Source organism: Daktulosphaira vitifoliae, unplaced genomic scaffold, assembly GCF_025091365.1.
Source record: "Daktulosphaira vitifoliae isolate Bord-2020 unplaced genomic scaffold, ASM2509136v1 Scaffold_3, whole genome shotgun sequence".
NCBI classification, from domain to species: Eukaryota; Metazoa; Arthropoda; class Insecta; order Hemiptera; family Phylloxeridae; genus Daktulosphaira; species Daktulosphaira vitifoliae.
The window spans coordinates 43,568,962-43,594,115 of record NW_026099574.1 but is presented as its reverse complement, the minus strand read 5'-3'; the positions used below and the strand labels follow the sequence as shown (position 1 = coordinate 43,594,115).

At 28.6% G+C, this 25,154-nt stretch overlaps 1 protein-coding gene across 2 annotated transcripts; it reads left to right on the top strand.

Annotated features, from left to right (window-relative positions):
* Positions 1 to 3,781: 3,781 nt before the first annotated feature.
* On the top strand, positions 3,782 to 14,804 carry LOC126901037 (protein embryonic gonad-like). 2 transcript variants are annotated; one of them, XM_050677168.1, is made up of 3 exons: positions 3,782 to 4,118; positions 11,001 to 11,078; positions 14,065 to 14,804. In XM_050677168.1, the coding sequence occupies exons 2-3, from the start codon at positions 11,001 to 11,003 to the stop codon at positions 14,599 to 14,601; spliced, it is 615 nt and encodes a 204-aa protein (XP_050533125.1). In that variant the 5' UTR covers positions 3,782 to 4,118; the 3' UTR covers positions 14,602 to 14,804. The 2 variants fall into 2 exon arrangements, with proteins under 2 accessions (XP_050533125.1, XP_050533124.1); XM_050677167.1 differs by lacking the exon at positions 3,782 to 4,118 and adding an exon at positions 9,219 to 9,892.
* Positions 14,805 to 25,154: the final 10,350 nt, after the last annotated feature.

The following is a 25,154-nucleotide window of genomic DNA, read 5'->3' as shown; positions in this document are numbered from 1 at the left end:
GTTTATTAATGAGAAAATATCATATAAAAAACATGTCAAGTAAAGCTGTTTAGAATGTCAAAAGTTGATACAACGACCCAAACCGCAGACATTATTTACTCAATGCATCCATTTATAGATGACTACAATTTGAACACGTCACACAATGTACACATTATACATCATGTCACTGTACGAAAATAGTTTTTATGAATGAGTTCTATTCCTAACTTTATCGCTAGTAAATCGTTATAAATTAGTTAATAATAATCATAATGGTATAAATATGTTCGTCGCATTTAATGATCATTACTCAACGTTTTCCCACGGTTAGCTATATGGGAAGGCCATTAAACGCCACAGAAATGAAACGATTTCAAGGTACACGCACTTTTCCAAAATAATCTTAAATGTTCTATACATTTGTATTAATCCCATCGTTAGTTGTTAATAGTTTAGCACTTATATGTTTTTTATTCTAAAATATGTTGAAATATGAGTCATCCCATACATTTTAAATGCTATATATATATAAATATAACAATATTTGACATAAAAACGTGATCTCGTTAGAAGCGCAAAAATATTTTCATGTAAAATAACAGAAATTAATAAATGTAAATACACCAATGTTCTGATTACAAAATAAGTTATAAAAACCCTCCAAAATGGAGTCACGGCATTATTGGGACAAGTATAGATTATTTGACAACGATTAATATCACTATCATAAAAAATGCTTTAATGCGAATTTGTCGCAGACGTCTCGACACATTTTCCACTGCTTCAAACTGTTGTCAGTAAAGTTCCCATGAAGACTGACCATCGAAAACAGGTAGAGTAATTCGGACTGCATGTGCCCTAAACCCAACAGAACCTCATACTTTTCAATTAAATACTCCAATTCTAGTTACGCTTTCGCAAAATAGTCAAATATTTATTTATTTATTTGGTCGACGTTCGTCAGTAATTAATTTAACCAGTAGTCCTAACCTTTGTTCTATCAGTTCTTCTATAAACTTTCTTTTCCATTTCGTCTACTGTATTGCAATTTTCCTAATATCGTGATAATTGAATTCGTCAACTGTTCTTCGTTCTCCACCGTTGTTTTACAGATGCATATTTTTAGCATGACTAAATAAAACAAAAATTAAAGACAATACCGAATTTAAAAAAATAGTCGATTCACTTCTAACATCAATTGTAACAAAAAATAATGAAAGATAAAAATCGTTAATTGAAAACAGCAAAAATAAACGATGTACACAAAAAATAATATACACTTAAAAACCAGTGGCGGATATGTGTAGGACGCAGAGGCGTGAGCTCCCCTTTAACGCCCCCTACTAAAATAAAAGGAACAAAGGACTTTGATAATAATTTTTTTTTTACAAAAGCTATACAAGTCAGTAAGACTTTTTACACACTTCTACCAAACTTCTTTAGCTATTCCAGTACATTGCATCATCCAATTGCATTGACTCGTCGTGTCTGCGATATCTTTATTCGTACTGTCTAACCATCGCTGACTCGGTCGTCTTCCCCTAGGTTACTTTTTTGTTGAATTTTTAATTAGGATTTTTCTTATGAGACTTTCACTAGCCCGCCAAACATGGGCATCTCACTCCAATCGTTTTGATTTGCAGACCACTCCTGAGTTAAAATGATAATACATTTTTATAAACCATTGTAAATGTTAGTTTTTTGTTTGGAATATATTTCAAAGAGTAGGTTATAGGGGTAAATTTTGAAAATAAAAAGGAAACCTATCATGATTTTTTACTATTTAATAGAAAATAATTTAAATAAAATTTTGTCACATGGATTACCAGATTTTTATCATAACTTTTTGAGATATTAACATTTAAAAATTTAGATAATATGAAGAACTGCGTAGTGTCTAACGATGCTATACGCACATAAAACAATTCTTCAACATTGCGCATCCATATAAGTAATAGTTACATTGATTAAAAAAATAATGATAGAAAACTGGTTATCGATTTGTCAAATTTTTATTTAATCATACTACATTATTATTAATATAATAATAATATGTTCCGATTCTAACTTTTAAAAGTTACCGCCAAAAATCTATCCTCAACAATATTTTTTTCTTGTAATAAACTTGATATTTACAATGATATATAACTCTGAATCAAATTTTAATTTGTACATTTTTATGAAAAAATCATTATTTAACGGAAAAAAGAGGATTAGTACGCCTTATAAATTACCCTGTTTACATTATTTCTTTTATACGAGTATATTAATTTTGATAATTTGTAGAATATTTGATAAATTTTAATAAGTACAAAATTTAAAATAAAATAAAAAATTTGAAAAACGGATATATTTTTTTTGTTTTGAAGAAGACATTCATAAATCAATCACAAAAACTATATAACAAAGGTAACGCACTCGCCGTTATCTTCTGCACACTTCTGTTATCTTGCTCATAACTCTCAACCCCATACTATTTATGGAGAATAATTTTTAGTGGTGGCTGAAATGTACAGGTGCACACGATATACTGTTTGAGCTTGAAATATAATAATAATAACATTATAAGTTTACGGCATGTAGTCACCACGATCCATAAGTTCTGAACAGTGATGGGGCAACAAGATAGTGTCGCCAACTAGCGTGAGACATACCGTCATCGGAGGCGATGCGATGTCCACTTGAAGTGATGACACACATTATATTATTGTTGATGTTGCCTACGACCTACGCCATATAATATGACTGGATCGGTACATGGAGTATACACTATTATTGCTGGTTTTGTATACGACCGTTAAGCAAATAGCCAGTCGTGGACAAATGAAATATACTCGGTGACGTATTGAATTTGTACCGATCTTCAGACAATGCACAACAGTCTCAACTGCTGTAGCAAATAACTTCAACAGCAGCTTGCAGTTACATCGATCGCACGCAATCCAAATGTCTACTAGTCGTTTGTGCTTCCCGTTTGCTTCCGATAACATCTCCTTGTCATGTTTATTAGCCTGACCGCTAGACCCTCATAAACCCTTTTTTCCTATCTTGCACGCACATATACTAACTGAACGCCTGTGACACGAACGGGCGCAACCGCGTAGGCCGAACCTGGTACATTATTGCACTTAGTTTAACTTATAGATATCCAATCTAGTTATGCTTAAACCTGTACTACTACATAACAACAGCCATACTATGTGTTATGATATAGTACACTGCTCCGTCGTCACAATCAACGAGTAAGAGCTTCTTATTCATCAGAAAAAAGTTATAATTGTACATAATTCAGGTTTTTACTGGAAAACATGACTAATTATAAAGTTCTTAATATTTTGAAAAAATGTAGCAAGTAGGAATACTCGATATAAAAATTAAAAATAACCTTTTTACAGTTATTTGTGTAAAAATTGAAGTCTTCTTACGAAGTTTATTCTTTTTGAAATACTATGACTTTGTGCAAAATATTATAGCTCTAGTATCTTTTTCTGGGAATATGAGTGCCATAACTCATTTATCCATTGTATCCGCACTATTTTTATACAAGCACCAGGTTATATAGTATACTGAAAAGTACACGCTGAAATCTTTTACTAGTTATCCATTTGTTTAATTAATACAAATTAAATTAATTATAACTATTATTTAAATTTCCAATTGTTTCAATATTAAATCCGACCAAGCTCAAGTATAAATATATATATATATATATACACTTGATACATTTTAAACAATCAAATCGCACCATACACGAATCATTCATATTCATCTTACTTTGCCCTTGACGGCAGTCGGTCGCTGGAGACTTGAACGATCGGCTCAACGGTAATTGTATTTATCTTATTACTGTACAAATCTACGCTCCCACTTGGACGCTGACGCGACGCAACGCTGACACGCTGCCGTTGGATCCGCAGCAAGCGTTGATAGGTTATCCACCGCCTTTTGGTCGACGTCGCCGTCACTATCGTGTCGCGTTTACAACTGGTCCTTTTCGAATATTATTTTAATTTTATTCTAATTGCCATTGTGTTGTACCCACAGTTGCCCCTAATCATTATGTAAAACGATCGCATCTTCACCCGCAAAGAAAACACGTGTACTGCGTTCCAACACTCATATTGTGTTAACACAAGGTAAGTGTCTCGCCGGAAACTTAAGATTCGAACGCGATTTGCATTATTAATAAAGGTGTAGTTGATATTTTCCATTTTCAATTGCCCACCATGACGGGGTTATCTTTAACGTGTTGACGCATTTCTTTCCCTATACCATATTATTCTACATTAAGTTAACATTACTTATAATTGGCGATTGATTAATAAATATAAGTTTATATAGAGCGTGCTGTAAATTAACAAAAGGGTTTCTATGGTTTTCATTGTTTATAACAATTGACTTGTTTCCTTACTTTTTGAACACTCTGTATGTACAGATTTGTCGCCGATAACTAGATTTCTTCTAAAATAACAATTTTGAGGATTATCTTTTGCATAGTTTATTACTACTATTTCTCCATTTAAAAGCGGCTAAATGTTTTTTAGGTTCATCCCTTATAAAGGTGACATACATATTTTATCAATTTAAATATTAGAAAATTATCCAGCTTAAAAAATAGCAGGTCAATAAAGACTTTTGAACAAATATATTCCAACTTATGAGCATTTTTATACCTGGGTGTGAGGAAGAACGCTGCAGAGTATGCATAACCATAAAAAGAACATAACTCGCACCTAACCTCTAGTCTACATTTAAAAATGTTGAGAACTTCCTAAATATTGATTCAAAAGTCGTTATTGACCAGTAATTTTCTTATTTGATAACTTTTTACTATATGAACTAGTTAAACACGTATGAAATCATTTAAAAAAATGATGTTAGTACCTTTAAAGGCAACAAGGATGAACCTTAAATCGAGAAATAAATAATTTTATATGAAGCAATCAAAATAATGTCTGAAATTTTTATTATTTTAGAAATAATCTAGTGGTCGACGATAATGATTTCACCACATCGATATATAAAATTGTACTTATCGCCTATGTTATACCTTATATACTCCACTGAGTGGGACATATACAGTGCATTAACTTTAACAATCTTAAATGTCCACCGTAAACATGAATTATTGAATACTCCTGACAGTTTAATATGTAAGACGAAAATATGATATTATACATTCAGCACATGATCTAAATTAAAACTCGTCCAATATTATTGCTGCGCCGATCAGTATCATTCCTCGCAACAATAGGTAAAACGGTGCCAACATTCTCGATTTCAGAGTACTAAGAATACGCGTCTCATTGGCCTCGTCATGTTCGTTGTCTTATAATAACTGACTTTAATATTCATATAAAAGCATAGGTATTTAAAGTTTAAATTCTTACATGTAGTCGTTGTCTTTCTTCAATTAAATATTTTCTAGTGTTGATTTAGTGTATCAATACAAATAATGACATATTTCAGGCGAATTCAAATCTAATTTTCTCCTTATTAAATAATAAAATATGTTTATTTAACAAATGTTTTCAAACAAAATATTTACAACTTTCTTAATTCATAGTCTCTAAACCATCCATAGGAAAAACTAAAATGAAATATTAGAAAGTTTCAAGTTCATTTTTTTTCTCCACACCAAACATATATTTTTTTTATAATTTATTTAAATTCTATTAATTTTTAGAACATAACATTATATTAAATAATTTTTTTCTTTTTAATGATTATGAATGATCTTTAAATGATTCATTTAAATTTAAAAACAACATTTATTAATGAAGAATCAATGTAGTACTATTCGTACCCAATGTATTTGTTTAGCATCACACTAACACAAAGTGCAGTACAGTGTATTATGAAAATGAATTATAATTGTCATAATTTAAAATCTTGGTTAATAAACAGATATATTATTTATTTGAAGGACAAATAGCAAGATGAATTTCACATGATTTCATATTCTATACATTAGATTAGATTACTTGCAAAATCGCAGAAGTTTAACACCTATGAAATTGAATAAATTACTAGTTTTAAAAAAAGAGCAAAATTCTAGGAGCAATTGTAAAAACGTGCTGTGATTCAACATACTTTTAATTTATAAAAACACAAATTTATAATAAATTAAAGAAATATAATAAAGAATAATTCTTTATTATAAAATAAATTATTTATTTTCAAGACGTTTACTATGACATGAACCTAATACATTATAAATCTTCATCTATTAATATAACCTATAATAGATGCATACGACTTGTTTCTATACCTAAATTTAACAGGGTTTCTAGTAAAAGCAAATTACATTTAAAAATTAGACATTGAGATGTTTTATTTTCGATCTATGATTTGCAGATTATAATTTTTATTTTTATTTCCGACTATGTGTGTTATTTAAAATCGCCGATACCTTACGGAATGATGTAAACTTGAATTCTTTTATATATATATAATTGTCTACCAGGAAACAACAATACTGTTTATTTCCAATTATTGGTCAGTTATATTTCTAAGATAGAAATATTTTCCATGTTACTGCGTTAGTTTTTAGTTAAAAATTATTAATAAATATCATTTGCGTTACCGACACTGATTTTAAAACTTAGCCATAAAACAATGTGTAACTTTATAATTTCGGCATGACGTCCCAATGAAGGTTTGCTTGTGGTCCATTGTATTTCTCAAGTTTTCTCGGGATTTTAATTAGGAAATAGCATTACACAGTAGTGTGTCGTTATCGACAAAAATACGCATCCGTAACGAATGGTGAAAAAGGAAACCAGCTGTGTCGTTACATTGTTGACTAATCGCTCCGGCAAAATAGTGTCTCAATCTAACTTGCAGTTGCGACAGATCTTGTCATTCAACAATAACCACGATAAGTAGTTCGGCTAATGTTTTATCGTTTACCTTTTGCCGATGTTTACGTGGGTCATCTCCGTACACTCGCGATGGGGTAATAATAGATATTTGCGTGATGATCAAAACCTAAATGGTCAATAAAGAACGAGGGCGTCTTATAGATGATACAGTTTTGATCGTTTGCCAAAAAATGATGTTTTTTATTTTACCAAGCTCTACTCGCAGAAAGAAGAAGAAACCCAAAGGCAGCCGTGGCGCATCATATACATGACTTATTGTTTGTCATGATGACAAGGCCACAGTCATCACGAATTCTATTTACCAAACGCGTTAATTGTAACACGCTGCTGCAGTAGGTATTACAGATACATACAACACGTGTGCATAATTTGCACATTATACTTAATTCTATGTGCTTAATTTGTAAACTCGATTGCTATGAATCTATCTATGTACACAACAAGCAGTGCATGACGACGTAAAATTACAATGATTATCGCGGTAAGGCTAACCAAGTACGAACAACCTTGACAATTCAAACCAACTCAACGCCGGCAATGATCCAATTGTTGATATTAATACAATGATTACGAATTTACGACAACTAGAGAATTGATTTATTTATAATTAATGTTAATATAAATTTTGAATTTATAATACTGAAGCTAGGGGCATTTTGATAACGATTTTTTTTTTATCATTATCTGAGAATAAAACATTTTATGGAGCATGTTCCTAGAGATGACTCAAAAAAAAATTACCTACCTACCCTATCTGATGAACACCACCCCACTGTTTCTCACTCCAATTGAAAAACACGAGTGGGCCAAGTCGGAAGGAACAAATGTTTTTTCTTGGTAATCGATCGTCTCACCCTAGTTACTAAATTAAAAAAAAAAAGCTGGACATGCTGTAACACGTTTAAGCAACACCAGCGACTAGTTTGAAAATCTGGGCTATTGTAGCCATTTTAAAAGTCATGAGAGAATTTATTGAACTGGGCACAAGGAACCCACATTTTACTAATATGTTTACCAGTTATAATAAACTCTGTTATGATATATAAATATTATTTTTTTTCGACCGATAAATCATTCGATTTAGCGAACCAATTTCTGTTTCTTCTATAGGAAAAAAACCCGATTTATAACCGAAATTATCGAGCCTGCAGACACGCGCGTATAATGATAGTCGGATAATATTTTTAACATGTTATCGATTGCCATAACCGAAGCCGCAGAGCGATGTTGGCGTGACGCGTTTGCGCAGCTAAATCTATTAGCGTTTTTGTTGCCTATTATACTCCACTTAATATAATATTAGACTCAATGCTCGTGTTATGATATATACGAGATCACAGTTACCTAGACTGTGTACCGTCACGACTTGTGATTTATTCGGTTCCCTATACCTGTGCACTTGGTTCGGGTGTTTGCGTTTTTCACGTCATGACGCGACGACGTGGCCGCCCTAAAATTAGATCGGATCACGATCCCATCGATCATGTAATTGTTATCGCGCAGATATAAACCACGGCGATAGACATCGGCGGATGCGTACAGTCAAGACAAGTTTACGGATAGATGTATTATTATAATATGGCGCACTATAACGTCCGGCGTTAATGCGATCACGAGCCGCGGTGGCTGCTCGCTAGTTGAACAACGACAGACAGAGGGCAACTTATCCGTACGATAATCATACTAATAAAAACTCGTCCCGGACGCCCCCAAAAACCCGTTCGTCTAGATCTCGAGCCGCCACCGCCGCACGAACGGGTTTGCGGTCGAAAGGCCAAAATCAATTTGGACTATTATTTAAAACGTCACCTATGCAAGCCAGCTAAGTGTCGGTGCCACGAGCACACTCATAGATGTATCTATACATATTATTATTATTATTATAGCGTCTATTGCTCCAAAAACTAATCATTACAACGAGATCGAGATCGTGACCGCACGCAACTCGTTACGGTCAATTCAGTGCTTCTTCAGTCCGAGTTAATATGAAATGAATACATGTAAAGGCCAACGACAGGACGTGTCACCTCACAAAACTATGTAGGAAGTAGTTGAAGGTAAATTAAATCCTTCTTACATTACAGTACAGAGTAGTGCTGTTCCCATACAAATACAAACATAAGTTTTCGCTAATTTTTAAGTTCTAACTTCAAATTTCAATTCAAGAAACACTACATAGCGTGCCATAAAATGATTTAAATTAATCATTAAGAAATAAATTATTTATTTTCATAATCAGCTGTAATCCTAAATTTAATTCTTAGGTGTGACGTTAATTTTATAGTCTATTGGTGATAAACTTGCCGATTAGAAAACCTTAATGAGTAATAAAGCTTATTACTCTAAAAATAACGCTTATAACATTAATAAACGTTTAAGAGGAAGGTTGTCTTATTAAATTGTCCTTGTTCATAATACAGGAATTCCCAGAATAATCTTTCATATTTCAAATTACCCATTATGTAAGTTGGTAACACAATTTTTTCTAGCCAATGAAAGAAAGTTTACTTTTCATTAATAAATTGTCACTGTGAAATTGTGGACTGCTGTTTAACGAGGTTTTATGAATTGAAAACGTTTTTAAAATGCACAAATCACACTTAGAATAGGAGTGTGGATCAATCAGTCGCCGTCTTACGCTGATGTTCAACTGCTGTAGGTTCCTAAAAGTGTGACCTGGTTGCCTCAATCATAATGCAGTTGAGTCAGATCAACAGCCAGTGCAAAACTCCGTTAAATCGTTAACTCTAAATAATTGGGATAGAGATTATGATGATGACAATGACAAGTTGTACATAGCAATTGCTCATGTGTTACAGCTAAATTTCAAACATCAGAAGAATATTAAATAAAATTAAAACTATATTAAAAATATTATTAATTTAAAAACTAAAAATATTAAACTCAATAGCCACTAAAAATTACTGAAAAGTCGCGGATACGTATTTCGGAAACAATGTTACCATTATCAACGCTAAAAACAAAAACTAACGCAGAAATTAGAAAGTTCGAGAAACTCTATGCTGGTGAGATTCATATTGATTATTTCTTAACTACGGATAAGGCACAATTTTATTAAAATAGGGACGTAAACGAAATATAATGTTGCGTCTGACCCAGGCACGAAGCCAGAAAATATTTATAGGAGGGGCCAACGATTTTGGGCCCTTTTATCATTTTCCATAATTTGTTTCCCATGAAAAGCTTGTGGGGGGCTCCCTCCACTTCTCCTTAGACAGTATCCCATTCTATGAATCTTATAAGTTCAAAATTTTACCATTGGCTGGTTAAAAACAAATTGTTTTCGTATAAAGTATACTAATTATTACAGTATTATAAAAAATGGATAGTACCCATGATTAAAAAAAAAAAAATACTTTCATCTTCACTATCGGAATGAATTTTTCATATTGTGAAAAATAAAAAATATGCTATTTTTGTGTTAAAATTCTGTTTTGTATTTTATTTTATTTTAAAATATCTTACAAGGGGAATACACTGACTTCCATGAATATTATATAATTTAATTGACATAGAATAAAGTTCATAAGACATAAGAAATTAAACTTAATTAATTTTTTTTGCTTTTATAAAGTTGAAAAAGTAACTTTTAAATTTGAATTAGCTTAAATCGCTAATTTTATCACGTGACGGAAGCGACAGACAGTTGCCGAATCGGTAACACTTGTGTTTTTTATGCTAAGGGTACGAGTTTCACATCCGCCTGTGGCATTTAATATTTTGCATTTTTTTTTTGAGTTAGAAAAAAATTTTCAAATCATTTGATTTTTATCTCATTTAGATTCAATAACTTCAATAAATATCAAGGATCGCATCATTATAGTCTCCCCTCGTGAGAAGAAATTACTTACTGAATACATTATATAATAGCTGCAATTATGACATTTGATCGACAGAAATTAATATTAAAATTTAAAAAATTATTTAATTATAAAGCCAATTTTCCAGTTCATTTTTCATAAATTAAACTTTAAGATATAGTTACTATCGAAGGTAAAATAAAAAAATCAACGGTTCTTAAAACTATAACTAATATTTATTTTCATAGATTTAAAAAAAAAAATCATATTTTATTAACTTAAATTATCAATAAATCTAATAATATCTTCACAGATGAATCAGAAATGTAAAGTATGCGATGAACCAGCTGCTGGATTTCATTTTGGAGCGTTTACATGCGAGGGATGCAAAGTAAGTTAATATATACAATTTTTCCATTATGTCAATCTAATTATAAATATTTTAAAAAAATAGAGGTAAATTGATATTAAATTATTGTAAGAATGTGATACTACTAAATATATTTCAATAGTAATAAAAATTTAAATATTTTATTCGGTTAATTACAGACACATTTTGTTATCTCCGTAATAGTGTTTTTTTATCTTGTTAATAAAGACTTTGCGCTTCATATTTTGGATCTATTGAAAAAATAAAGTATGAAATAACAAAATAAATAATTTATTTCCACATTGTATAATTATAGTTTCATTCATTAATCTTCTATTTTACATAACCAAATCGATTTGTCTTAATTAACATTTCTGTCAAATATAGGCGTTAATTTTGTGCTATGATGAATTTCAGTCGATAGATATGACACAAGAATATACTCTATATATAGATATGTACCCTATATATATATCCTCGCGAAGATAAGTTTATTTTTGCATGTATTATATTGACCATTATGTTTCATAATATTTGTCCACAACATTTTGATAATCTCAGTACATATATAGGTCTCGTTTTTATTACATTTTTTGCAAAATAGTTATATAAACGGACCATGGAATAAAACGAGGTACTAATATGTGATTGAATGACTAACTATAGACAAAAATACATTTGGAAACTGACAAGGAATAATTTCAATCGACTTACTAGTAAGCTTATGATTATTCATGCTATTAAGGAATATAACACCTATAAGGTATATACTATGTCCAGTAAGTGAGGAAACGGGTTTCCTTGATTTAAGAACTATTGCATCAATCTATGAACAGACAAATTAGTAATATACAAATGTCTGTAGCGCAAAATAAATAGTTTCAACACTATTTACAGAGCTACAACATTGGCTAATTGGAGTATAGATTTATCAACTAATATTCCACCATACTAAACCTAAAAACTCTAGACTACAATAAAGAGGTCCGACCAGTTTCGGGGGCTTTTCAGACTAATTCAGCGATTATTAATAATATCACATAAGTTCTCAAAAGAATCTATTGTACAAAAAATAAAACAATCTGTTATTTAATAATTTATAAAACATCCAATTGTTTTAAGTTCAATAACTAAAAATAAAACACCTTCTTTATTAATGGAGATTATAAAAAATCTATACATTATATCGATAATAACACTCTAATAGAGGCGATCTAAAAAATAGAGAAAATTACAAACGAGAGATTTCAAAAACTTAAGGACAACATATTAAACTGTAACAAGCTTAAAATGTAAAAAATCTTATAATAATTGCTACTCGCCAATCAATACCATGCGCGAAGAAGTTATTTTTATTCAAGCAAGATACAATTATCTGACTCATTCATATCTTATTTTAAAAATTGAAAAACCAACTTGTGTTACGTTCTCACAATACAAAATATTATCACTAATTGCTCAAAATACTCAAATGTTGTAATAATTGTAAGAATCACCCCTCGAAAAAACACTCGGAGAAAATAATAGATGAAATGTTAGTTTTTTTAACCTTGATTTAGCTAATTAAATGTAAATAAAATTTATTGAATATTTATTCGCATAAAATTATAAAAATAATTATCAAAATTAATAAATTGTAAAAATAAAAGTAGAATAATGACCGTTTTTTGGTGTTGAAGTCTTTTAATAAAAATAAAAAATCGTATAACTTTGTAATGTAAGCGATTACATATAACATCGTTTAATAGTTAAAATCTTAATTTATGATAAAATAACGTTTATTATTACTATTACTTAGAATATATTACTAATATCTTATAAATACATGTATATTTAGTTCGTCGTAGAGTACATCTTCAGAGCTATAGTTACAGGTCCAAGGTTGAAGATATACTGCTGACTTAACATGTTTCCTATTTGTTTTTGTAATTTTTTTTTTTTTTTTGTTATTTTTGTTATTTTGTTTTTATCGTTATCGTTATTGTTGTTATTACTGTTTTTATTATTTTTGTTTTTCAGTAAAAGTGAAAAAAATTATTTTGATGATCGAGTACAGAAAAAAGTGAAGAATACATAAGAAATAATAGTAAACAATTTTTAAACTGATTTCCTGAACAACAAAAATGTGTTTAACACATCATATCATATCTTATCTATAATGAATATAAAAATAAACTTGTTTATAATTTTTTGCTAATGCCACCTAAGTCGAGTTAAATTATTTTAGAATCAGGTTCCTGAATCTTAACACAATTTTTTTTTAGTTTTATTTTCTCTTTGTCATTTTACTATTGTACCTATTCATCATTAAATGGCTAAAAGTATTTTAGCCATTTGGGGATAATATTTTGTGGTAATAATTAAATAATATCATCTAATAATATGATGAAAATCATATAAATTTTGGATTTTTTGACAAAGTTAAAAGTGCATAATCAACGCACCCAAATTAATTTGAACCCTGTAACTCTAACACAATAGGCTCTCACGTTACTGCCCAGGCAATTGACCACTACAATTGTAAGATGATAAGAAGGATTTTAAACAGGTACAAATTTTAAAATCATTTACTCCACTTAGAGAGACATTAGAAAAAATATATAAATAAGTTTAACTTTATATTCATTGTAGATTAGATATATATAACTTTTATGTAAAGCTGTGAACCAATCACTGTGATATTTTTAAATAAAAATAATTATTGCAATATAAAATATAAAATAGAGGACTTCAACACAAAAATTTCGAAATTTACTATAAAAATCGAAATAGTTTGGGTGATTTACGAAAAACGAGAAATTTTATTTCAGTTTTTTAGGGTGATGTCTTCAATTAGACATAATTTGTAATATTTTCGTGTATTATGTAATAGGTCTAGTAGGACCTGAGAAATATCGGAAACAGACATAAATGTTTATTTTATAAAAAATTATGAGTTGTCAGTTATATCTGGTTCACTCTATATTTATTTATATCGATACTAAGTAAAGTATTTTTTATTTTGCAGTCGTTTTTTGGACGCGCTACTGCCAAAGCACCAACCCTTTCGTTTTTTTTGACTGAATGCAAGACTAGTGGAGGTCGATGTGTAATTGATAAAAATAATAGGACGTCTTGTAAAGTTTGTCGCTTAAAAAAATGTTTAACGGTAGGCATGTCAAAGAGTGGCTCCCGTTACGGTCGTCGATCAAATTGGTTCAAAATGCACTGTCTGCTACAAGAACAACAGCAATTTAACATAAAACACGGAATGGATTCAGCAAACTCAGCTCTATGTATTATGCCAAAAGCATTGCTTCGTCAGTCTAAGTACTCTGCTTTTCATAAGCCAAACAAGTATTGTGTTAACTATAATATTGACGAAAGTTCCAAACCAATCGACCTCCGAATAAAACAGTCAATTACACCTGACCATGACGACTTCAAAAATAACAATAAAGTCAATAATCGTCAATTATCTCTCGAAAATTCAAAAAACTACCAATTATTGGTGCCACTTGATTTGACTCGAAAAAACAAAGATCACATACTTCTAAGTACCTAGTGTTAAAAAATATATATTAAACAAGTCGATTACTTATTATAGAAATATTAAAATTGAATATTTCAAATGAGTTAGGTTAATTCTATTTTAAGTAATAATAAGTTGTTATTGTTGTAATATAGCTTAAAAAAATGTTATATAATGTAAAAATCAACAGTGTTAAAAGTAATGTAAAATATACAATATATCAAAATATACTTCTATGCAACTTAAGCAAATTGTTACAAATTCAGTTAATTTATATCGAATACTAACTGTTAACAGCTCAAATTAAAAAACTAGACCAGTCAGCAGAAGCATGAACGCCTTCTTTCGTACTTGCGCGTATGTCTAAAATAGCCTAAATTTGATACCGACTCATTAATTTTTGTGTAAAAAAAGGACTCATAAGTCCACGTATTTTAAATGAACTTTTTTGCTTCTCCTGTAAAATTCAGTTTTTGTAACTTAGTACCTTTCCCCAAACAGTGTCTCGATTATAAATTAAACTATATTGTATAATCTAATTGGCAATTACAGATGTACAACATATTTGCCATATATTTTATGCAATTAATAAACTTCACCTCATCAGAAGGTTAAGTGACACGCCTTAAATAAGTTTAGTTACAACTTTTTCTAGGTAATCGAAACTAAACGCATAGTTACTACTATTACAGAAATGAACCATACGAAATTTCTGTACAATAATAAAGACATTGACCTCGAGAGACGAATTAGATTGACCTATCGAATTAGTAACTGTTATCATTAAAACTCATCCATATACACATCAACAATAGCTATGGAACATTAATCATATACAAATCGACACATAAAAATAAATCATAGGAAATAATTAGAAGTAAAAATATTTCATAACACATGCAATTACGTAAATGTAAGTATGTATTGTAAAGGCAATTCATTGTCCTAACCACCATATTACCCAAATTCACTTTGTTATGTTAATTTAAAATTAATTTTTGTTTTTGAAGTCTTAATCTTTGTAATTTAAACCTCAACGCAAGTTTTATGACGTTCCTAATGAAGTTTCTCAAGTATTTTTTTCTAAATCACAATACTGAGTAGTTTAATTATCGAAATATTTTCTAGGGCAGTATAATTAAATAGAACTACAGATAAAATTATACATCTCTCCGTAACAGTCCTTTGCACCGGAATACTTAATCTCAACGATTCAATACGTGCAATTTTCAATTCGACAATTAGATTTATCAAAGTGTTATTAAATTATAAATTATACTTGACAATATTTATAATAACATTAATTTACTGGATCCACATAGTCTAACATTAAGAAATAAAAATGTTACACTTGTTAAAGATAATATTTCGGAAATTCAACGAATATGTCATATATCCACGCGATGATTATTAATCCTACAAATTTCATTCGAACCCGCCAAAGTTGATCAATAGTGTAAGAGTTGTTTGGTGCATCTTCTAAGACGTTTCCCCATGAGGTTAGCCGCGTATATAGTTCCTCTGCTTCTCGGTCTACTTTCATAACCGACATCGTTATATTCTGCTTAGACGGCAATTAAAACGCTTATACGTTATTATAACCGTTGGGTCGTTTATAATAACATAGCCAGCAATGAGCACCGGTCGTTTTAATCACAAATTAATTGACGAAGAATGATCAACAAGAGCGCGTGTAATTAAAGCCCTCTGGACATATGTCTCGCTGGTACCGCTCAAATGACACGTGCAAATCACACCTGCAAATACACAATATACATTACTTAGTGTACAATAATAAAACAGAGTAACAATTATCTATAATACACGAGTATAGAGTTTATTTCAACGATGTCCCCAAACTACAAATGTAAATACCAATTTTTCATTAAACTAATGCAAAGAATTAGTTCTACCTTGCCGTTTATAGCGATGAAATAAAATTCAAAATGTGTTCAACAGTAAGGGCAGATTAAAAATCGAACTGACGTATATCTCCCACAGGTTTTTTGTTGCTAATTATTAAAAAAAACCAGAGGGGTGTCCTATACGAAAACAACCGAGCTATTTCGACGAATCAATACACGTTTATAATTATACTTTAGGACACCGGTCTGCATGCGTCCGCAGATGTAACAGATTTTATTTTTTTTTTTGTTTTTATGTCTAAACTGTATGGTTCGTTATGATTATTCTCCAAACTAGAGTGAATACTCAACTCGCGCCGATAAATCACAGTAAATTAGTTGCATTTAAAACGACCAAATGAAACCAGTTCGCTTGCCTAGTGTGTGATAGTTAATTGGTCTTATAATATAACAACTTTTATACAGGTGTCTGACTGCGTGAGAACACCACAAACGAGTGTTATTTTAACGACCTGTTGGTGTTGTATTGAAATTGAAAATAATCAATAACATCTAACGTATAATATTATGCACTGTCATAAACCATGTTGAACACGGTTGACGCGCGCAGAAAAATATCCAACGCCCATCTTTACACGCACACAGAATCCTTTCATACATAATATGTAGTAACATAAATATAAATGTATTTTAAGTACTTATAGCTAAACCCGATTCTAAATCATTTGTCTCTGGATGCGTTAGCAACGCACAAGAACAACATCAAAGTACTTTTTGCACATATCAATAATGTTGTGCTCACATTCAGAATTTTTTCCACGGAAATTTAGATATTGGGGCAACCACAAATCATTTATTGTCCATAATTTCATCAAACTGCTAGGAAAATAAATTCAAAAGCAGAAAAAAGGCCTTCGTATAATATCTTACTAAACGTGGCGATAAATTTCAAAAATAGCTATACTACCACTGTCATTAAGCTTATCAAAACACCCGGGAGACCTGAGCACCCTTGATGTATACTTAGATTTGACACTGTTCATACTACAAAGTGCATTACCTTAAATTAATTTATTTTATTTTATGAACGATCACTTCCTAACAGCTCTCTTTATTATTTCTTAATTTGCGGAGAAAAAACTCCATTTTACATAAAATGTAAATCTAACAACAATTTTTAGTAGTATTTGATTCTACAAATTTATAAATTGACAATAATAATTAAACATAACAACATTATTAATATTAAAATACATTAGTAATTAAAACATCCTACAAAAAAAATAGTTATTATAACAAGACACGGAAATTTAGCATTTAAATCTTTAATTAGGACAGCTCTAGATTACAAACATGAAAAATATCAAAACTCAAGTTATTTCCCATTGGAATATTAGCGGGTATAATTAATAATCGTTTTATAAGTGTTTTCTGAGTAGAATGCATCTTTTATTCTAGTATTAACTGAGTATACTCTAAATAAAATTTTATTAAGAAAATCGTGAAAGCGTAAATTATATATAGTTACTCAAACATTTATTTATTTTTTTCTATATTTTAAAAAATCCATTCTTAATGACGTAAAATTCCATCATAATCTCAGTACGGAGGTCTTGTAAGATTGCATTTAAAAGAAAAATAGCGTTAAAATTTTTTTTCCTTATAAAATTCATGATTTTGAACATAGTAAAGTAAAATAGAATCGTTATAACAGATTATAGAAGCATACTTAAAATGATAACGAACTATAGAAAATTAAAGTGTTTTCAAAATATCCGGAAAGTGAAATTCAGAAAAATGTCTCTACGTTAAATATAAATCAGACAAAGCTTTGTGTTTTATATGTTGTGTATGAATATTAACAGTAAGCTCTCTGTAAAATATAACACTTATACATAGTATTCAGTAAGTAAAAAAAAACAGGTCAATTGTTACAATGAGGACAATAGAAACCCGTTTCCTTACTTACTGAACACCTTATATAAATTTTACTGTTCATACGATCAATAAAAAAATTACTTATTATGTAATTCTTTAACATAAGATTTTTGTTTAAAGTTATCATAGAGCATTTATTAATGTTTAGTTTTATGTAATTATTAATACACTATTCAACGAAACAACCAATATCAGATTGAATACAAATAATATCTGAAGGCGTATACATAGTTTTGAATAATTTGGCACTATCCGCTAAAAGCAAAGTTTTAAAATATTTTATAGCATTTATTACATAATTTATTAATAATAGAAAGTGCTGATAAATGGTCACCTTGAAAAACACATGAGGTTACTTTAATAATATTTTATTAAAAATGTTTGACTTTAACTATCTGTGATTTATTAACTGAAAACAAATGAGTTAACCAAGTAAAAAGTGGATTTAAAATGCCAATTATCTCTAATTTATGTGCTAAGAGGTTATAATTTACATCATCAAAATCGGTAAAAACTACATCTGTTTGAAAATTAGAAGAAAAATATTCCACGATGGATTGTTTATATACTACAAGATTAGTAACGGCAGATATTTTGTTACCCATACAGCTATTCAACAAAAAACTATTTAATCAGAAATTTATTGTTTAAGAATAATTTTGGAAAATATTTTTTGAAATCAAAAAAAATCTTAGAAATTTGCCTATTATTGCAAATTTAGTCTTGAGTTCCTTGTAATAAACGTTTTTTTCCAAATGACAAATAATTAAATTAAGTAAAAATTTGATAAAATAAATACACATTTAAAAAAAAAAAAACTTAAATTCTCCGAGAGACAAACATAAAGCTTATGTTATGTACAGAAATTCAAAAAAAAATTGTCCCGACAACTTATTTTCTATGTGCAAATGGTTGCCGTAGTTAAAAAACATGCAATTTTTGTGTTTAAATTTTATTTTTTGTTTATTTTAAAATACCTTATAAGAGTTTCCCATAGTAATGACTCCACTAATTTTTATAAAATTTACATGAATCTAACATTCGTTAATATAAATTTTAACTTAAATTGAATACTTTGCATCTTAAAAGTTAAGGAAAAAAGGTTCTTTGATTTTTTAAACTTTTTTAAATTGTGATTTAGCCATAGATTCATGTAATGCACGGTGGCTGCGTCGACTATAATAGAGACATACATGCTTGTGGTTCGAACCCCCACTTTTCTAGAAACTTTTTTACATTATTTTCTTAATTCTTTTTGAGGTAGAAATAAAATTCAAAGTTCGTTGGATTTTTATCTCATTTAGATTGTATAACTTCAATAAATATCAAGGACACCACCATTGTAGTTTCCCTTTGTGAAAAGTAATTTCTTATTCATATTAAAATATCTTACTACAAAGTTTTTTTTTTGTGTATGTCATTTATTTTTCTCAACTGACACTTGACCAATTTTTTTAAATAATACGTTAAATGATCACAACTAGTGTCTAATTAAAGATATTACCTTCCTTGCTTTTGGAGTAATCCACCAATTTCTTAAAATTAAACATTATCTACAGAATTGCATCAAAGCGTTTCTTATGATGGTTATTTTAATTACTGTCAGATATCATCTATACTTGTGCCGACTATGCTACGACCCTACTGTGCTATCGTTCTTTTTTTATTAGCTTTCTTTAGTTGAAATTAAACAAAAAACATGGTAAAATAAACTTTTTTCACTATATCGAAAATTAAAATAAAAACAGAATCCAATAGTTTCTTTCTTTAACCCCTACTACACTTATTAGAAAATTACACGAAGAAATCAGATGGAATCTAAATTTTTTTATTTCAAATAACTTAATTAATAAAAATTCATTTAAATTATTTGAAAAATGAAAATATTATTTATAGATTAGTTTTTAATCTAAATATTATTAAAAAAATACTATTTTACGTTTATCAGATTCTTATTAATTTTAATGATTACTTCGATAAACAATTATTATTTAATTATTTAATGCGATACTATTTGTATTTACTTATCTGAATTCACAGCTAATTACATAGTAAAAAATTTGATCACAATATGAAATATTAATCAATAATTAAGGTTTTCTTGAATACACCCGTTATAAAAAAAAATATTATAAATAAAAAAACCTGAAATGTAAGCCAATCTACGATTTATAACTCGTTCGTTGAGGAGGAACTAAAGGTGCAAAATATTTGCAAGCCTTTCATACACAAGAAATAATTCTACAATATAGCTTATGTTATTAATATCAAACAAAAATGATTTTTAAGGAAGCAAGTTTTCCCTAATATTTCTAAATATAAAAAAAAAGTTCATATGGACAGCAATTTTGTACCCTCTCCTTGTAATGTTCATGGATATGTATTATTTAAGTAATTCACATTAATTACGCCACTGTTTTTAACTCCTACTTAAATGCCTTAAATGTCGTTTTGAAACCTTAACTTTAAAATAATTTTAAAAATTGTTGATAGAGTGAAATGTGGTAGTTGTAAACGATTAAAATACATGAGTTTTATTTCAAAATCTCATTTTATATAATAACAATACATATAAGGACTAGAACTTTTTAATGTAAAATAAAATCTGTTAAATATTCAAAGAGAAAAAATGAGTTTACAATAACCACACTTCACTCTTACAGAAATTACATGTGCATGAAGTTTTATACTTTTAGAATATGTGCTACTATCTATGAACGTATATATAATCTAGTTTAAAAAACAGATGGCGTTGTCGTTATGTTTATTTGATATTAACTTCGCAAATAAACAATTCAATAAACATCCTGGTACATTAGTTTACTCACTTTTAACATAAGTTTATGAAGGAGGTGAAAAGTTTTATAGTTTTAACAATAACTGACACTATATTTAATATACAATAAATTATTAAATAAAGTAAAATTTAATTAAACAATTAAAAATATTGAACTCTCTATAAAAAAAAATTATTCAATTAGCCATGGTTACTATTCAATGCCTTACACAAATCTACTGTTACATTAAAATTACTCCGTATTCCAAACGATATACTACAATTTTTTTTAATTACATTAATATTTAGTTTTACTTATTGTACTATATTTAAAAGTATAAAAATATTCTTTTCCATTAAAGCTATTAATAGTAAATTTTTCTTTAATAAATGTTATAACTCCAGTTTATGAGGAGATCAGAAAAGAAGCGTACTTATTTTTAATCGCCTCATAAACTTTAACAGCTGTAACTCGTTGGAAATCAAATAATATAAAAATATTTTTAAATAGAAAGATTGTTTTTTCATATGAATAAGACTGATAATATAAAGAAAATAGGATTGCCTTTGAAAAGTCATAAGTTGAGACGAATTAGATATAAGGGGTAGTAGTAAAAAGTACATTTTTCGTGTCAATATGCTCAACAAAGAACTAATAAATCTAGTTAAGAAATCATTCTGTTTATTACTTCAACAGTACATTATTTGTATTACTTTTTTTAAATGTTACACGCTGATTAAGTTTTGTATTTTATATTTTGTAAATATTTACAATACTATTTGAAAATATTTTGAAAAAATACCAAGTATATAACATAATAATAATTTTGAAGTTTTTATTAGCTCACTTTTTTTATAAGGGTACAACTTATTTTTTTTTAATGCAATACATACAGAGTGTTCAGTAAGTCAGGAAACGGGTTTCTATTGTTCTCATTGTTTGTAACAATGAGAACAATAGAAACCCGTTTCCTGACTTACTGAACACCCTGTATATTTTGCTATTTTATAAAATAGAAAACCACTAAGAACAAACTATTGTAACTATATCTATTGTATAAATATTTACATTGCCATCAAAAAAAAAAAAGTTTTTACTTTTATAAGAGATAATCGATGGGATCCAATAAATATTTAACCATTCGAAAACTAAACATTTTGTTATATTAAACAAAATTAAAATTATTATTTAGTAGAAATATTAGTAATCAATGAAAATCAATCATTTTGCATTAAAAAATTACAGCATCTTTGAGAACTAGTAAAACGAAGAAATTCCATAATCTACATTAATTATTACGTCTTACAAATGATTAAATTAAATTTTAATTATTATAATATTTATTAATTAAAATTCGTATAATGAAATGCGTTGCCAGTTTCCCTTAAGTGCGATTCATTATGAATAAGACGATCATTTTCTCAAAAACTTTAAAAATTGCTTGATTCAAAAAAGTTTACAATAATATGTAGTTAAACAATTATTTTTTATCCCTTCATGAATAATTTAACTTTCATCATCTTGCTTTTATCTCAATTAGTTGGGGTAGGTTCTACCTTATTGATAGGATTTTTATACTAGCTGTCTACCCAACACAACCGCATTATGACTCAGGGAACCAGTATGGTAACAAAGTGTAAGTCACAGTTAAAATTCTCGTATTGTCACCCATCTAGAAAAACCAACAGCAAACAGTATAGCTGAAGAACTTCAGCGCTAAAACGGCGACTGAATAAACTACTGCGTTATACCATGCCCCAATAAAATACCTAAACTTTAATTTTTTTTTTATGGGAATCCCAATTTCAGTTTAATAGTACTATAGATAAGGCCGTATTTTGGGCTAGGCAGACTAGGCAATTGCCTTGGGCTCAAAATTTATGGGGCCATCTTGTACATCAAATAGTAGTTACTCTCCCAAATATAAAATTTTTTTTATTCAATTTACAATATCAAAGAGGAACGGTGGCGTATTCATGAGAGGTTCATGCAGAATTTTTATCTTTAATAAATCAGGTCCATAATTAGACGCATGCTGTCATATTCAACGCGTTTACTATCATACTTAGTTGGGCGGCAACTTGTGTCGAATAATTTTCTTGAAACTACCATAAAAATAATTTATAGCCCTTCGAAATACATTTTATAACACCTAGTATTATGAAATCCAAATTAACGATAAATTTGTATTTGAAATCCAAGTTCAATATTATAATCAACATTTTTTTGAAATTTTATTAATCTATCATATCAAATTAAAAATAGGAGTTCTCATTAGAGAAAATTAAAAAATAGGTATTTATAACTGATTTATTTAAAATTCCTAAACATCTGAAATATCTTCAACAGAAACTAAGTATCACTGGAAAATTAAAGGAAGTTTTAGTTGACTGTAAACACGATTTTTCTGTATACAAAGTACGTACATGTATAAATCTTTTAGTCTATTTTGATCTACGGTGAACAATTTTAAATTGAAATAGAATTGAACTTCCAGAAATCTATTCAACATTGTTCGGCCAAGACAATATACTATTATAATTCTATACGAATTCTCGCGAATTTCCTAATTTTACTATCAATTCCAATTTTCGAAATCATTGTTACTATCATTTTCTTTTTTACTATGCGTTTTCAACTCATAATAATAACCAAACCGTGAACAATTGCGATTAGTTCCGGTGAAAAAATCCTATCTAGACTATAAGCTATAAGCTTTCCTTTTAGATCACTAAAAATACGCTAGTGAAATCATAAATATTCTGAGTAAAACCGTACAAATTGAATATTTCCAATTTTCATCACATTAATTCTCCATTAAAATAATTACGGATCGAAACATATATAAATAAGTTTTTACAACAATTTATTTGCACAAGTTTAACTAAATATGCAAAAATAACTTGCTACACATTAGAAAATTAAGATAAATACGAATAAAAAAAGCATTTAATTAGGTATTTTTACATGTTTTATTTATGCAAAATTAAATAAGTAGATACCTAAAAAATTGATAATAGATTCATAAAAAAGCAATAATATTATAAATCCAACACAAATACTTAATAATACAAAAAAAAATTAATAGTTAACAAAATTAGTCTTAAGTATAAATCATATAAAATGTATAAAAAAAAAATAGGGCACTTACCATAATCCTACTAACCTTTAACTTTAATAAAAAATCAATCATCATAAAATACGTATACAAAACTATGATATAAATATTATTTTAAGGTGGTAGTTTTATATATATATATATATAAATTGAGGAAAATGCCCATTATTAACATGTAATGTAAATACAATAAAAATCATTGTAAAATATTCAGATCTATATCAGTCAGATGGAGTTCTTAATAAAATTATTTTGTCATGGATATAAGTATGTTCATTTTTATACAAGATAACATAAAATACAAAGACGCATTAACATTTGAAGACCCGTAAATAAACAGTCGATATGTGTCATTCAATGTAAACCCTAAATTTGTTTTCGTGAGCAACTTACAAATAATAACCTACAACTATGTCATTGTACTATTTTATTTAATGAAAAATATAAGTAGAAAGTAAAATTTTATTCTGACAAATTACAATGGTCTAAGCTAGGCTGGCCCATTATAAACCTAACACATAACAAATCATACAAACAAAAAAAAAAAAAAAAAAACAAATTCTCAAGTGAAATACAACAATTATTTGGAAGACATTAATGATATCAAATATACATGCATTATTTATTACTTCATATTCTTTAATATGTTAGATTTAATTGAATTTGTTTTAAGTATAGTTTATTAATCACATTTTCAAGGCACTTATGAAGCTCACAATAAGGTATACCCGTAAATTAATTTGAAAAAAAAAAAACAATGTTTATCACATAGTGTTGAACAAATTATGAGCTTGGAAAATCATAAGAAACACAATTTTATGTATAATTATCACTTAAGTACTAACAATTAAAAATAATTAATACTAAAGAAAAACTTAAAAATATAAG

What these genes read in the sequence shown, in the direction of transcription:
- LOC126901037 (XM_050677167.1), top strand. An exon ending in TTACATGCGAGGGATGCAAA is followed by an intron (nt 11,079 to 14,064) that starts GTAAGTTAATAT and finishes TTTATTTTGCAG; the next exon opens with TCGTTTTTTGGACGCGCTAC.